A 17,085-nucleotide genomic window follows, 5' to 3' on the forward strand; every position below is an offset into this window, starting at 1 on the left:
AATCCCTATCAAAATCTGAATGGCATGTTTCAAATAGAACAACCAATCCTAAAATTTGTATGAACCCCCAAGACCCCAAATAGCCAAAGCAGTCTTGAGAAAGAAGAACAAAGCTGGTTATGTCAATTATTCTTCAAAAAAAAAAAAGCACCTTACTACACAAATATGTCTAACTGACCTTTGACAGAGGTGCAAATGGAGTTCAGTGGAGGAATGATAAGCTTTTCATTAAATCATGCAGTTGGACATCCATAAGCAAAACAAAATGAACCTCAAGCTAAACCTCATACCTCATACAAAAATTAACTCAAAATGGATCATGTGCTTAAATGTAAAATATAAAACTATGAATCTTTTAGAAAAAAAAAGGGGAAAATCTTTGGGATCTAAGGAAAGAGTTCTTAGATTAACACCAAAAGTGTGACCCATAAAAGGGAAAACAAATTGAAACTCATCAAAATAAAAAACTTCTGCTCTGCAAAAAATCCTGTTAAGAGGATGAAAAGACTGAGGCAATATTTTGCAAGCCACATTCTAAGAAAGGACTAGTACCTAGAATATATGAGGAACTCTCAAACCTCAATCCTAGAGTCTGTCATACAGAGTGAAGTTAAGTCAGAAAGAGAAAAACAAATACCGTATGCTAACACATATATATGGAATCTAAAAGAAAAAAAAAAAACGGTTCTGAAGAACCTAGGGGCAGGACAGGAATAAAGATGCAGACATAGAGAATGGACTTGAGGACACGGGGAGGGGGAAGGGTAAGCTGGGACGAAGTGAGAGAGTGGCACGGACTTATATATACTACCAAATGTAAAATAGATAGCTAGTGGGAAGCAGCCGCATAGCACAGGGAGATCAGCTCGGTGCTTTGTGACCACCTAGAGGGGTGGGATAGGGAGGGTGGGAGGGAGAATCAAGAGGGAGGAGATGTGGGGAAATATGTATATGTGTAGCTGATTCACTTTGTTATAAAGCAGAAACTAACACAACATTGTAAAGCAATTATACTCCAATAAAGATGTTAAAAAAATAATAATAAAAAAAAGAAAAAGAAATAAGTAAACAATCCGATTGGAAAATGGGCAAAAGACATGAACAGATTATTTCACCAAAAAGAACGTACGGCTGGCGAGGAAACACACACAAAAGCACATGAAAAGATGTCCAACATCATTAAGCCATTAGGGAAATGCAAATTAAAACCACATGAGATATGACTACACACCTATCAGAATGACAAAAATAAAAATAACAACACCACCAAATGCTTGTGGGGTTGTAATGAAACTGGATCACTCATACATTGCTGGTGGGTATATAAAATGCCACTCTGGAAAACAGGCGATTTCTCATAAAACTAAATATACAGTTACCAGAAGACCCAGCAGTTGCCGTCTTGGACATTCATCTCAGAAACACATATGTTCAGTCAAAAACCTGTATGTGAATGTCCATAGCAGCTTTATTTGTAATAGCCCCAAACTGGAAATACTCAGATGTCCTGCAATAGGTGAATGATTAAACAAATTGTGGACACAGCACCCTTGGACTTGCCAGGGTGTCCCTGCCTATGGAGGACCCTTCTTGGTTTAGAGGACATGTCCGTCCATTGAGACAGGGGGCTGGAGTGGATGACTTTACACATCCCATTTCCGTACAACCATCCCTCTGATTCTTTCCACAAAGAAGCAACCCCCTTCGCCTCACCTGTTTTCTTGACTCATGGAAATGGGGAAAGTGGGGGCTTCCCACAGAGTGGGCTCCTCATAAGTATGTGCAGAAGAAATGAAGCATTTTTCTTTAGAAGCTTCATGAAAATGCAGTCCGTTACAGGCAATTGTCATGACTTTTAATCTGAGGTCTTTTCCTAGATCGAAAAGTGTGTGGGCAGTTGGGGGAGAGAGAAAGAAGGAGGCAGGAGAAAAAGGAGGGAAGGGAAATACCATTGTTTAAACCTTTCTCTTTGTTATGTTTCCCTTTTTGGCAATAGATGTTTATTCAGATTTTTAAAATGTGCCTCCTTGACCTTCTTCCTAAAAAGAAGACTGATGATGAATTATACCAGAAGATTCTCTCAAAACAAGAAAATGTAAGTCTTCAACCTATATTTCAAAATAACTTAAAAAGTTTATTATGATATATAAAACAGTAAAGTGTTTTTTAATGTATAAAAATAGTTTATTACAATATATACTTTTCAATACAATATGGTATATAAAAGTATAGCTATAAACATAAAACTAACAATGTGTATTATTAAAATGTGGAAAAATAAGTAGAAAAAAAGAGAATGTTGGTCATACCCACTACTCAAAGAGAACCACTATTGATTCTATTTTCTGTACAAGTGTGGGGTATTTTAAAATACATAATTTGCTTATTGGTTATAACTCTTCCTACTACTTTGCATTCTTCTTGTTTCAGTCTTTTATACAAGCTTTATACTGTTTTACGTGCAGCAAAATGAGTCAGGGCTTGGAGTCAGAGTGGTGGAGATTGATATCCTGGTCCTGTCTTTCACAAACTCTCAGAATCCTAGGTTGTTCCTTTGTGCAATGGGATAATAATTCCCGTCCTGCGGGATTACAGAAAGAAGAAAATGTGCATGAAGCGCCTAGCAAAGTAACAACCAGACCCTGATTATATGATCGCTGCCATCATTCCCATTCCTACCAACACCACCACAATCATCTTCATCATCATCATCAATATCATTGCCATTATTATCGTTCTATTACCAACACAATCACCACCACCACTATCATTATCATCACCATCACCACCACCGTCTTTATTATTGTCATCATTGTCATAATCATTCTTATTATGACCATCACCACTGTTATCATTGTCTTCATCATCATTCTCATCATCCTCATTACCACCACCATCACCATCCTCCTCCTCATTACCACCACCACTACCAACATTTCATCATCGCCACCATCATTGTTGCCATCATTCTCACTCCTCCCATTGCCACCATCGTCCTCATCTGCATCGTTATCCTCGTCTTCGTTACCATGACCATCACCACCTCCACCATCATCCTCATCATCCTCACTTCTGCCATCACGACTTTCGTCTTCATTATCATATCATTGTCATAATCCTCGTTCCTTCCATCCCCACCATTATCTTCATCATAGTCATCATTATCATCCTTATCACTGCAACCATGAGCTCTGGGGGATTGGGAGGAGAGAGTGTTTCTTCCTCACTCTTCTGGATTCCAAGGGGGAGGATTCATCACTACATCCCAGGGAGAAGGCAGTACATCTTCATTTTTGTTAACATCTTTGTCATCATCCTCAGTACCACCACTACTGTGACCCGCATCATCAGGCAATGCACAGAGTGCTTTACACACATTATTTAATCTTCACAACAGCCTGTGAGTGACCATCATTCTTTTTGTTTATAGCTGAGGAAGTTGAGGCTCAATGAGTTTAAATGACTCTCCAATGACAAAAAGAATGATAATGGTGGTGATACTTGTAATTGTACTAGTCATGAATGTCACATGGAGAGAATAAGAGCTTTGGTATCTGCAGGCCTGGGATCAAATCCCACCTCTACCACTTCCAGAGCATCTTAATTATGTCAGTGGCTACTGTTCAGTGGAGGTAGTCTGGCCAAGGGCTTTAAATGCATACTTTCCTATAATATTGACAACAGCCTCAGAACTTCTAGATGAAGATGAGAAGTGCCCAGAAATGGCAGGTGCTTTGGAGAGAAGCAGCATAGCGCATGCAGTTAGAAGAGTGGGGCTCTGGAGTCAGTGAGCCTAAGGGGCCTCGCCTAGCACACCACTTCCTACTGGGAGACTTTGGACGAAATATCTCAACTTCCCATAGATAAGGTTCCTCATCTGGGAAAGAACCCTCATTTCTCTCTTGTAGAGATGCTGTGAGAATGAGAAGTCACACATGGCTTCCGCTTGGATAATCAATAGCAGTTTTCCTAATGAATTTGGACCCACACCAGTGTTGATTACATGTCAGTGAACACAGGTCTAGAGAAAACAGAACAGCCCAGAAAACAGAACAGAAAACAAACCCTCCACACTCCAGGTTGGGGTTTGAAGGACTCCATACATAGGGTTCCCCTTTTCCTTCTAAGTTCTGAGTTAATTAAGAGAAAGCGTTGGGGAGACAGAGAAATGTCAGCTTTATCACTGAAAGGGGCCAGCTTGGAAGACATAGCTTAGGTGCACAGCGATCATGGCTTCCTAACACTGAATCCCAGTATTAGCTAAATTGCTTATGTAAATTGCTTCCTGGCAAAGCTGGGCCACCTCAGGCCTCCCCACACAGAAGTGGGACCTTTGCTGCCCAGCTCACTCTGGGCTGAGGCCACACCAGAGCAGTGACTTCCCCTGAATGGTCCATCCCAAAGAGGAAGAGGTTGGGCAAGCTAGGGGCTGTGCTCACTTCCTGCTTTTGAACCGCCAGTCAAATACATATCACTTCCTCCCTGGGGTGTACTAAGTAGTCCTTCCCCATGGAAACCAGAGGAATGGGGAGGAGACATTCCATCCCACAGCCCAGATGTCATGACATGTTCCCGGACTTCATAAAGATAGGAAGATACTATTTCATTGTTTTTAAAATATGGCCTATTTTGGGGGGATGAGGGAAAGACTATAGAAGAAAATACGTAATCCATTATTCCCGAAGCTCTGTGATGATTTTTATCATCAGTCCTTCAGTAGGACAACACCCAAAGCATTTAATTATGGTTAAGAAATATTTTATGATAATGGGGTGAAAATAAAAGCATTTCTTCTCTAAAATTTAAGATACATTAGGTTTTTTCTGTATTTGCCTTTTTTCTTTTTTTCTCCAGGATTTGGAGGAATTAGAAAAGAGACTTCAGGTCAGACTGTCAAACACGGAGATGTTGGGTGCTGGTGACTCTGAATACATCACCCTGGCAAATGTAGAAAAGAAGGAGAGAGAATATTCTGAGCAGCTAATAGCTAATGTATGTGATGGATTTTCTTTCCCATATAAAAAGCGTGGTTTCTGGGACAGTTCATTTGTCGAGATTAAAGAGATGGTACCTAGAAGCATGTTTAATACTAGAATTCCCTGTTGTGTTCTTCCCTGGAGCCAAGGATCCAGTTTCTGAAATTAAGTGATAGAGAAGGTATAATTAAGGGGCCGAGATTTACTGAGGGAGTCTTTTTTTCCTGTTAATGAATTCTCCTTGTTTAAATTTTACATTGATCTTTTTATCATTCAAAGCAAAGATCACTGTAACCCTGTGTGTCATTACCGCCCTGTGGCTTAGAGCAGATGCCAGCTGCTAACTTCTCAAACTCCAGGCATCACTCGTAAAAGCATGTTTTAAATTCTAGAGAAGGTTGGCTTCCCTCAAACTCTCTTTTCTTTGAGGTTCTACTACCTGCTGTTCAGATATTACGAATTAAACAAATATTTTCTTGGCACCCAGGTGTTGTGTTGGACTCTGGGAATTCAAAATGAACTTAGACCTGGCCCTGCCAGGGAGATGCTCAGGCCTGTCCGGTGGGGGGCACTGACAGGTGAACGGATGAGGACTTTGTGGGTTACAAGTGCCATGATAGATAGATAGAAGTATGGGAAGACTGAGGTACAGCGGGGAGAGCGATTCATTTTACCCCAGGGTTATGAAGGTCTCTGTAGAAGAAAGGGCCATCAAGAAGCTTTTGGGGAGAAGTGTGGATGGATGCTGTCCAGTGGGTGGGCAGAGAAGGGAGCCAGGGCTAGGAAGCGGGCTGAGCAAGATAAAGCCAGAGGTCTTCCCTGAGGGTTTTCATCTCATGCCAAGGAGATGGGAGTCACTGAAGCAGCAGAGGGTGGCTTGGCCCTGTTCTAGAAGGACTGCCCAGGCTGCTGTGTGGAGGATTGTTAGGAGCTTTGGGGCTAATCCAGTAGGAATTTCGTGAAGGCAATTGCAGTTGGGATGGAGAGGTAAGAAAAAGTGGAAGAGCTGATAGGGTGGTGTCTAAGGAGGTGGTGGTGGGAAGAGAGGAGGGTGTAGAGGATCAGGTCTACGGAAATAAGGATCCCAGAATGAGAACAAGTTGGGAGGGAAGATGGTGAGTTTGGCTTGACATCCTGAGTTGGAGATGCCTGGGGATGGAGAGTCTCCACTAAACTCAGGTAGGATCACATGGAGAGCGAGGATATTCTCAGGATGAGATGGCTAAGGGAGGGTACTCAGCCCAGATTCTGGTGGTGCCTAGACTCTCCACAGCAGTGGAACATCTTGTCCGTGTCTGCACATTTCAGGCAGAGGATTGATAGTTCTCATAAGATTCTCCAAAGTATTGGTGTCCTTCACTAACAGAGATGCTTCTGGTCCAGGAGTGTGTGTACAAGGGGTAAAGAAAGGAGCCTCATGCCAAATCTTGGATCTTGCCAGCATTGAAGGAGCAGGAGTCAAGGAGAATCAAGACAAGAAGCAGAGCATGGACCTTGAAGAACCAGGAGAAAGTCATGTCACGGATGCCAAGGGAGTCACGAGTTTTTCAGAAGAACAGAGTGGACGTCCTGGTTCTCTGCGATGGGAAGAGAAGAGGCGAAGCTGTTTGGATGTAGAACTCTGTTTCTGGATGTGCAGGAATTCACGGATGATAGTCCATATTCTCTGAGAGCAGTTGGAAAGGAAGTCATCTGCTGGGGCGAGAGGGGGCAAGAGCAGGGTGTGAATGTGAGGGAGGAGGTGGCCAGGGCAGATAAAGGGTTTGCTGAGCTGCCACGAGGCGCTTGAGACAGGATACCAGACTTTCGAAGAGGTGCCAGTTCGTACAGGTGTGGGTTTTCTCCCGGCCATGCCCAGCCCCTGAGAGATGGCTGGCCGGATTAACTCAGAGTTTCAGGTCACCGTCTCTCTCCACCTCTAGCCACAGCAAGAAGATCAGCATGGGCTTCTGGAGACACTAAGCCCTGACCCCTCCCGCACCCTGCCCAGCAAGCAACACCCATCTCAGCATCTGAGAGGTGGAGCCAAGATGGAGAAAATCACAGCTGTGGGAGTTGAAGGGACCTGAATCGAATATGCCTCTGCTTCTCGTTGCCTCTGTGACCCTTGTCGAGTGACCTAACTTTCTGAGGCTGTTCCTTGTCCCTCCGATACATAGTTCATCTAGAAATAAAATGTGTGAAGCACGGAGCCTGGCTTATAACCTGCATGCCGTAAAGAAAAGTTGCTATGACTATGGGCATCGTTGTTCTTAGAGCTCTGGAAGGCTGCAGTGACAAAAATTTAGCCCCCAACGTTCTAAACCACTTGGCGATTCCCTACTCTGTTCCTGATAAGATGGTGGAGAGAGGAAAAAGATTTGGAGGCAAAATGTTTTTATGGTCATCGTCATCTCTGTCATATTGTTCTTTTATACTTTTAGGACAATAATCAATATTTAAATGGCCATTCATGCTTTTATTTCCAGGATGCGTTTAATCCCCTTTAAAGATCTGGAAGCTTCCAGGAGCGCATTGTCAAATTTCATGCATCCCCCGCACTCCCCACCCCACCGCCGGGCAGTCTTTCAGCTGTTTGAGCTGGGGGATCTCATGGTGCTTGCCTTCCTTATCAGCAGCCTGTTGGTGTTTGCTGAAAAGCCACCTTGAAACTGACTGGCACCTACAAAGAGGAACCTCTGGAGAATGTGATTGTTGCCAAGATAACTTTCTCCAACGTGTAGAATTGTTTATAATCTCAGTTTGTGATAAGGGGTGAATAGTAATGCCCAAGCCTGAGCCGGACAGCTTTAAAGCTTTCTTAAATAAGTTTTCTCCCCCCACCTCTTGCATCTCATTCTCATTTCACAGATGGAAGCTTTCTGGAAACAGATGGAAAACATCCAGCACTTTCTGGTGGACCAATTTAAGTGTTCCAGCTCCAAAGCCCGACAGCTCATGATGACTCTGACAGAAAGAATGATTGCAGCTGAAGGGCTATTGCGTGATTCTCAGGATTTGCAGGCTCTGGTAACGCTGGAGGGGGCAGGGAGGGAACGTGATATTCCAACTAGAGACGTGGAATCCGGAAGCTTGGAGCACCGTAGGGGTCATTAAGTTCAACACCTGCAGATTGTAGAAAGGGATATAGAGGCCAGAGAAAAGCAGTGTATCCATCCATCCCTCCATCTGTCCATCAGTCATTTATCTGTCCGTCCATCCATCTAACCATTCCTTTAGTGGAGAGACTGGCCCGCTCCACATCACTACAGCATAGGGCACTGGTTCTCAATCCTGGCTGCACGTTGGAGTTATCTGAGGAGGTTTAAATGGTACTGATGCTTGGGTCCAAGATGGGTCCCCACCCCAGAGATTCTGACTTAGTCTGGATTTTTTAAGGTTCCAGGTGACCACAGTGAGTAGTCATAGTTGATGCCCACTGGTGTGGATGGAGCTTCGGTTAGCTCTCCTGACGGCCCCATGTATCACCTAGGGGGCTTAAAATAATGCCCATGTCCCGGGCCTCTTGCACAGAGATCCAGTCTGATTGGTCTGAAGTGGAGGACCTGGCATTGCTCTTTTTAAAACTCCCCAAACAATTCCGATGTATAGCTGGGAGTGCAAACCACTGGCTCAGAGGAATCCACAAATCCAAGTCGGACTTTGAATCTAAGCTTAGCCACCTGAAGCTGTGTGATCTCGAAGAGGTTACGTAACCCCTCTGAGCTTCAATTACTGTACTTAAAAAAGGTGGTCCCCAGGAGTTGCTGCAGGCAGGGCCCGGGGAAATGCTCGGTCACCGTCGGGTTTTGTTGTGGAGGTTTCAGTCTAGCCCTGCTGTGTGCAAAGTCCAGGGCACTACCCACCCATTTCCCCTTCCTCTGACCTTGAGAACTCATGAATTACATCTCAGACCTGTGCACCTGCCCAGGTCACTCCTGACTCAGAAACCTGCAGCAGCCGCCCTGCCCTCAGCTCAGAGACTCAGCTCCTCAGACCTGAGGAGAAGGCGCTGCTGAACGGAGTGGTCCCTGCTGCTTCTGCACAAACTGCTCTGCTCCTCAAAGTGTGGTCTGCAGACCGGTAGCATCAGTGTCACCTGAGAGCTGGTTAGAAATGCAGAATCTTGTCCCCCCTCCTGAATCAGGACCTGCATTTTTTAACAAACTCCCAGGTGCACGCAGCTGTTTGAGAACTTTCTTTGCTTTTGCTTATCACGTACACGTATAGTTTCCTTTCCCTCCTCGGCACTGCTGAAAGATAGACACACAGATATTTCATTCCCAAAGAGCAGAGGAGCCAGCTAAGCGACTCACCTAGGACTCCCATGTTGCCTAATGATATCGCTCAGCCTGTGCCCCAGGCTTCCTGGTTTGCCATCCAAGGCCCTTTGAATTGGATTTTGATTTGCTAAGGCCGCCGATATGAATGCTTATCAAAAAAGAAAGACTTTTTTCCTTTTATTCTTTTTTTCTTTGTATTTAATTATTATTCCATCAGCAGGATATTGATGCAGAAAAATAATGTATCCTTAGCTGACTCTGGCCCGAGTGTTAGCCGGTCACTTCCAAATAGGAAGAAGGGAAAGAATTTTCTCCAGGTTTTCTGTAGGCCTTTTCTTCTGTCAGCATTTCATGAGCACCTACTGTGTGCCACGTCCTGTTACAGGAACAGTGTTGCAGACTGGAGCTAGAAACCTGAGCTCATCCCACAGTTGCCTTTTATTAGCTGTATGACATTGAACAGGTTACTTAACCTCTCTGTGACTCAGTTTCATCATCTGTAAAATGGGAATCTGAATAGCATCAGCTCTGAGAGTGTTAGAAAGTGGACAACATGTAAGACCTTTAGAACAGAGCCTGGCCCAGGGGAAGTGCTCAGTATGTGATAGCGATTAGACTCTGGCAGGCCAAGTGTCAGCAAACAAAATAGACATAAACAAGTCATCGAAATGATGTGTGGAAAGAGCTACAATCTATGTTTGTACAGAGAGGGACGGGTTGGCTCTGCCTGTATGTCAGCGTATGTTGTTGATAAACTCCAGAAGAATTCAAATTCTCAGGCTGGAGACGTCTGAGCACTCTGGCCTGGGCAGTCGGAATGTGTCGCATGGAGTTGCTGAATATCAGAACTGGAAGAGCCCCGGAACGGGCCCCAGAGGTCATCAGAATCAGTTTCTAGGGATACTCGAGAGAAAGAGGATGCCAGGAGGGATGTGGGGACCTGCTGTACATAATTATGACGACAGCTTGCATTCACGAGCACCTACTATCTTCTGGTTGCTATTTTAAGTGCTTTACCTATTTTAACTTATTTAGTGTTCACATCCACTCTGTAAGTCAGGCGTAGGTGAGGACACTGTGCCCAAGGTCATGCAGGTCTGGAGCCAAGTTTGAGCCCGGGCACGTTTGAGGACTGGCTACAGCTCTCAGAGCCAGCAGTGGCCCCTCGCCTCCTATGCAAGTCCCTTTACTCCTCCCACCTTCCATCTGATGCCCCTCTGCTCATGCTCGCCTCTCGACTCTACTCCTGTCTTTCCTTGAATATAAATCCAGAGGCTGAGCTGTCACTCTCCAGCCGGGTGGCCTGACCGTGATGCCTTAGAGGTGGCTGCTCTGGGCACCGGGCGCTGTCCCCCACGCCCTGAGCCTCGCTGGATCCCTTGCCGTCCACACCTGCACCGAGCGCTTATCCTCTTGCGCCCTCTAGCGGTCATGGGCCCGCTGACGGCCGTCGGGCTTATTTAGTTGGCGGAGAGGAAGGTTCAGAGCCGCTGTCCCTGGGCTATTTGGGTGGCGTTCCAGAATAAACCTCAGTGCTCTTGTCCCTAACTGGGGGATCATTGTCCTTGTCCTGTTCACACGTTGTTCAAACACGGACCAATGCAGTTCAGCAAACAGTGAGGCCCAGGGCTGGTTACCGGGTGTTGCAGGTATGGCCGCTGTCTTAAGGGCTCTCAGCCCAGCCTGGGACTGTCCCTATGCTTAGACAGAGGCACAGGAGCAGCAGAGACGGGAGGAGGGGGCCGTGGAGGTGGAGACGGTCAGGGGAGGTGCCACACAGCGCGTAAGGAGGAGCAGGACCTGGCCAGGCGGGGGAGCGAGAGGAGGCCGGGAGGGTGTTCCAGGCGGAGGCCCGTGCGTGCAAAGGCCGGGTGTGTTGGGCAGCCAGGAGCAAGGAGGTGTGTGGGATGAGGCTGGAGACTCGGCCAGGCTTGGTCCTGAAGGGCCTCGTGCACCGTGCCCAGGAGTTTAGACTTGGTTTGAAGGCAGTGACTGCAAGGTTTGGGCCCCAGGATGGCAGAGCCACGTTTGCACCTCAGACAGGCCCCCTGCCTGCCGTGCGGGGCGGAGTGGAGCGGGCAGGTGGGAGGCTGGGAGAGCAGGGACGGCCCTGGGCAGTAGCCCAGGGCGGAAGTGACCAGGGCCTGAGCTGGCCATGGCTCTGGGCCAGCAGGAAGGAGACGGAGCGGAGGCGGAGGGGTGTGAAGGAGGCAAGGGTGCCGGCGTGGTGGGGAAGAAGGGCAGAGGCGAACTCAGGCCGCTGTGCCAGGGGTCCTGGGGACCCATCTCTAGGTGGGAAAGGTGTCCTTCTGAGGCGCAGGGCGTGCAGCTTTAATGTGGTGCACGTGCTCTCATTCTACAAGGTTCCTGGAGCGGCTACTCTCTGAGAGGCGAGGACAGGAGATGCAGACCTGCAGGGTCTGCCCCTGCCTCTGGTGGACATTTCCTCCATGGGGGAGGCGTCTTGTCCGAGAGCCATGTCCTAAGTGAAGGACAGCGTGGTAGGGCAGGCAGGCCTGTTCTAAAGTCTGACGGCTGGGGTCACCCTCCAGGTCAGGCTTACCCGGAAAATCTCTTTAATCCCCAGCACTCAGGTTCCCGGAGGCTCGAAAGCCAAAAGTCCCACGACCTTTATTGTTTCTCCTAATGTTTCTCCTCCAGGGCTGTGCAGGCCTGAGGCCCCGTCGACTGGGGAGGGATGACAATGGGAAAGGGGGACTTTCCTCTTTGGTCGTGTGCATTTATTTTCCTCCCCAGAAGCGTGGCCCACTCACCGAGTACCAAGCGCTTTCCTCGTGTTATGCGGCGTCAGCCTCACCATGTCCCCGTGCGGGACCATTTTGTCCCCATCTGAGGCGCAGACACAAGAAGCTCGTGAGAGCAGTTTGGTCTGTGCTCTGCTCACAGGGAGGTGGGGCCCCAGGACCAAGCCCGTGACTGTTTACAGACCCTCATGGCCAAGTGCTGACCCAGGGCGTTCCAGCCCGTTGTCGCCTGTGTTTCTCTTCTTAGGACACCCTGGAGAGGACAATGGGGCGGGCACACGTGGCCAAAACAATTGAGTTCCTGAAGCTGCAGATCCAGGAGGAGACCAGATGCCGCCTGGCCGCTATCTCGCACAGCCTGGAGCTGCTGACCGTCGAGGGAAAGCTGTCGGGGCGGCAGAAGGAGGAGCTGCTGACCCAGCAGCACAAGGCCTTCTGGGAGGAGGCGGAGCGCTTCGGCAGGGGTGAGCGAGTGGGCCAGGCCCGGGCGCCCGGGTACCCCGTGTGTGCTGCAGGCTGTGTGGGCCAGGGCCGGTGGCGGCACTTGCAGGCGTCGGGAGCAGCTCCCGTGAGACTAGCACAGGCTGCCATCCCAGATCACCTCCTGGGGTCCGGGATTGCCCACTCCACATCGTCGTCAGTGATTCAGGCTGCCAGAGAAGCACCCGGAACATGCAGAGGGCAAAGGAGGCGGGAACGCCCAGAAGCCCTGCATGTGTCACGGGGCCTGGCACAGCTGCAGGTGGGTGAGCGTGGACAGGGGTCAGTCACGTGGCGCAGGAGAGGGAACCCAACGTGGCTGTTTCCCACATGCGCTACAGCTCCCGGGCCCGACCCTGGGAGATGGGCAGATCAGGGCTCAAGACATCAAGGGCATCTGGGACTTAGTCCAGGTCACGCCGCTGGTGGGACCCACAAGAGGAAACCCAGGTGTTTCACCTGCAGGAGGTGACCACATGGAAAACTTTCTGTTGGCTGGAACTTTGGACCATGTAGAATCTGAATGCATCTGGCCTTGGGGGTCACCATACACAGTGGTCTGGGCTTTATCAGTGGGAAGAGAGTGGCTGGGATGGGAGGGTGAAGCAGCCCCCTAGGTGGGGCTCTGTTGAACTTGGACAAGGTCGGGGAGACAAGGAGACAGTCAGGGGTGGAGGGAGGACCCCAGGCAGAGGGAGGACTCCGGTCTCTCCTGACCACCTGGCCACACTCTTTTCTTTGGTGCTAGAGGCTAAACAGATTCTCAGGTCAAACCTAAGGAAGTGTGCCTGCGTTAGGGCAAGTGCAGAAGGAGGTATGACGTGTGTGTGTGGCGGTGGGGATGGTGTGAGATGCTGAAACCAGCACTTCCAAGGACTGCAGACCCCTCGTCGCCAGGCCCTCACTTGCTTCAACAGCTTCTTTGCTCAGCACCTCCCCCAAAACCCAAGTGAACAGAATCTGGCCCACCTCTTCCTTGGCTCTACTCCCAGGAGCCTTCTCTGGGGTCCCATGCTGCCCGTGTCCCCTCTTCCTCCTCCTCTCTCACCACCCCAGCCCTCATGCAGCGTAATTTCTTCTGCATTCCTCGTCTTCCCTGGACCATGAGCATCTTGAGAGCTGGGCTGGGTCCTGCTCACTGGTAGACCCCAGTTCCTAGCCCTGTACTTGGCACACTGCTGAGGCCGAATGACGCGGGTGGGCTGAGGGGTGGTTTTAGGCCTCGCCCCTCTCTCCCCAAGTTCACCTTCCCCTGCCACAGGGGGCCTTGCCCTTGGGTTCACCCTCCTTCTCTTCTGCTGATCTAATAACTCACCCTGGCAGTTTTTGAATCTCGACTCCAGTCTGACATGTCACTATCTTCCTGAAGACTCAGGCTCTCTGTACCCTGTGTCACCTGTCCCTCCCTCTGCCACCTACCCCTCCCTCACACTCTTTTCTCCAGGAAAATACCCCTTTGTTTACTTCTTGGTCAGGTTGGCCGGCCGCCCTGCACAGCAGTTACATAAAACCTCTTATGTTGCTCTGAGCCCTGGGCCCCAGGGGGAGGGCCCTGAATGATAAAACCAGAATAAAAAGGGGACTTGCCCCAGAGTTTCTGACCCTCCACGTGCTGGCAGAAGCAGCCAGTGCAGGTTTTGCCAGGGGAGCAACCTTGTTTCATTTCAATTTCAGAGTTTGTCCAGCGAGGCAGAGACCTGGTCAAGGCCTCACTGGTTCACCAGGCGGAGGGGATGGCAAGGCTCACGCTGGCCCAACAAAAGGAACAGAGGAGCTTCCTGGCCACGGCGCCGCAGACCGCCGACCCCGAGGACTTCCTCCAGGTGACCTGCTCCTGACTCGCTCCCACTTCCGCGGGCACAGCCGTCCCAGGGAGCCACGCGGGTTGATCAGGGTGGCAGGAGGGGGCTCGGCCCCCCGCTACCGTGCTTGGGAAGCCAGAGGCTTTGGCATCTGCCAGACAGGAGGTCTCTCCTCGCCTCCCACCTGTAGCCCAGTGACCTTAGCCAGCTCCCCTGGGCTCTGCATCCCTAGCTTCCTCGTCTGTAAGCCAGTGGCTCGAGCAGCACCGCCCTCACTGGGACGATGGAAAGACGGTGGGAGGGGCCGTGGAGAGGGCTTCACACAGATGGCGCAGGGCAAGGGCCCAACCTGCGATGCAGACCAGCGTGCGATGTCCCCAGAGGGGACAGGCACGTCCTGGATGTAAGGCAGGCTGTCACACAGGGATGGGCCCCCTCGCTGGGTCAGGTGGCAAGTCAGGGGAGGACGCTGCATGTGGGACTGAGCAGGTAGGACCAGGGAGGTGGCCAAGCTAGCCAACGCTCGTGGTCTTGACTGGGAAAAAGACAAGGGGACCGGCTGGAGGGCAGGAAGCAAGGTGTCACCCTGCTTGAGGGATAGCAAGTGAGCTGGCGCCAGCACAGGCTGCAAGGACCAGGGCTTGCAGTTTGCAGAGGGAGAGCAGGACTCGGCCTCAGTGTTTCCCTGTTGGTGGAGGTGGGGCGGGGGTAGGCAGGGCTGCTTGTCAGTGGCCGTCCCCCAGGCTTGTTAAGCATTTGGGTGCTGAGGCAGCAGGACCTGGCTTTGGATGCTGGCTCTGCCACTGTGTCTGGGTGACCTTGCTAACCCTCTGGCTTCCTCATCTGTGCAATGGGAATAATAGCACCCACCTTGCCGGGTTGTTAAGACTCAGCCAGACCAGTAAGGGGCAGCCGTGGCCTGACTGATTCTCTGGGTCCTTCTGCCCTGCGCTAGCATTTGCTTGTCTCAGCTCTGCCGAGGGGATGGCAGGACTGTAGCTGGGTCCAGGCTCAGCGCAGAGCCCAGATACATGCCCTCCATGGGGGCCAGCATGGTGGCAGCGGCTATACCCCAGTGAGAAGCCAGCGTCCAGAACAGAGGAGAGGTCTTCACGTCCCTGGTTCCCTGGTCCAGTGCCCTTCCCCGCCCACAGAGCCTCCTCCCAGGGCCCACGCCTGGGGTTCCTGGGGTTTGTCATACCGTGGGGTGGGGGGCTGTTTCTCTCTTTAAGAAGATCCATTTGAAATGAGAGTGAAAAGATACGAGTATACAGCAGTTTGTTACTCTGAGATTTGTAGGCCCTTCTCTCTGACATCACATTGCTCAGTGCAAGTCCTGAGCATGGAGACGGTGACAGCGTCAGCTCTGCAACCCAGGACTTCAGCACAGCCAGGACCTGGTGCTCAGGAAACACGGGACCAAGGAGGGAAGGGTTGAGCGCATGCATGCATGAAGGAATGAGGGAATGACTGAATGAACAAATGTATCAATGAATGATGGATGGAAGAACAAAGGAACACATAATTGAAGGAACAAAGAAATGAATGAAGAACTAACAAATGAAAGAAGAGTCAAACGAATGAAGAAGTGAAGGAAAGAATGAATGAACACGTGAATGAATGGATGGATGGATGGATGATGGATACAAAAGAACAAATAGTTGAATGAATGAACAAACAACAAAAAAGTGATTGAATGAACAAGGAACTGATGAATGAGCGCAGACTTTGGCACCACGCGCAGCCCCTCCCTCTCAGCTCCCCTCCCGCTCTGCCACCACCAAGGCCAGACGGTTCTAACTGCCTGTCCGTTGCTGTTGCTCCTTGAGCTGGGGTTGTGTTGGCTCCCCATCTTCCTTCCAGGGACCCCTCCTTGTCCTTCAAGACTCAGCTTACTCATTTCCCCGCTGGGGCCTCTTCCCCTACAACTGCCCCCTAAGAGGAGTACACCCTCTGGGGTTTTGCCTTGCGGTGCCTTCTGACTGTGTCTGGGGCATCTGGTCCTCGCCCCCCTGTCACTCTGCTGGGCTCCTCGAGGTCCACGTGGTCAGAGCCGAGTCTGGCTGGCCACTGACTGCACTGACCTCCAGTGGCCCTGCTAGGCCTCGGGCTCTGCTGGGTGGGCCTCCCAGGGCCTGGCTGGTGGTCCCCAGCAACTGAAATCAGAAAATGATGTCTGGGTGGCTTGTGGCCAGGAGAGAAGGGTGATGGGGGTGCTGGCCGCACCTTCTCCTGCTGGGTACACAGACAGAGTCACAGTCTGTGGTTTTCCTGGAGGTCAGATTCACTGGTCCCGGCCTCAGCCACAACTCACAAGCCATGAAAGTCACATACATCCCTGTGCCTCAGTTTCCTTGTGTATAAGTTGAGGTGAACATCCTTCCCACCTGAGAGGCGGGGTCAGTTGAGGAGGTTTTCCTGGGAAGAATATCAGCATTTTCGTACCAGATTCAGCTCCTGTTTTACTCACAGGTTTTTCACGAGGTCCTGGAGAGGCAGAGGCTGATTCGGAGTGACCTGGAGGAAGAGGAGAATGTCAGTGCCGCCAAGGCCGTGGCCGCGCTCTGCCAGGTATGTGGTTTCCAGGTGAGACCGGCAGGAAAACCTCAGGATCCGGGCATGTGTGAGAACCTCACGTCCTCCTGGGCCGGGGACCCCGAGACCCTCTTTGGCAGAAACCAGGGAGGGAGGTTGGTCCAGGTCACATCTGAGGCCCCTTCCATTTCTGAGGTGCTCGGGACCCTCACCTCCAAATGTCCCTAGAGGCAAAGGTCTTTGGAAGTCAGCTCACCCAGGATGA

At 50.2% G+C, this 17,085-nt stretch overlaps 1 protein-coding gene across 5 annotated transcripts in view; it reads left to right on the forward strand.

The window, feature by feature from the left end:
- Positions 1-17,085, forward strand: part of EVC (EvC ciliary complex subunit 1) — an 81,743-nt gene that overhangs the window by 25,084 nt on the left and 39,574 nt on the right. For all 5 annotated transcript variants that reach the window (XM_082389990.1, XM_082389988.1, XM_082389989.1 and 2 more), the window contains exons 6-11: positions 1,997-2,095; positions 4,855-4,992; positions 7,827-7,985; positions 12,251-12,467; positions 14,158-14,306; positions 16,758-16,856. In XM_082389990.1, coding sequence (XP_082246116.1) covers positions 1,997-2,095; positions 4,855-4,992; positions 7,827-7,985; positions 12,251-12,467; positions 14,158-14,306; positions 16,758-16,856 — 861 coding nt within the window. The remainder of the gene's footprint in view (positions 1-1,996; positions 2,096-4,854; positions 4,993-7,826; positions 7,986-12,250; positions 12,468-14,157; positions 14,307-16,757; positions 16,857-17,085) is intronic.

Source organism: Balaenoptera borealis, assembly GCF_965194805.1.
Source record: "Balaenoptera borealis genome assembly, chromosome: 4".
In the NCBI taxonomy this organism is placed as follows: Eukaryota; Metazoa; Chordata; class Mammalia; order Artiodactyla; family Balaenopteridae; genus Balaenoptera; species Balaenoptera borealis.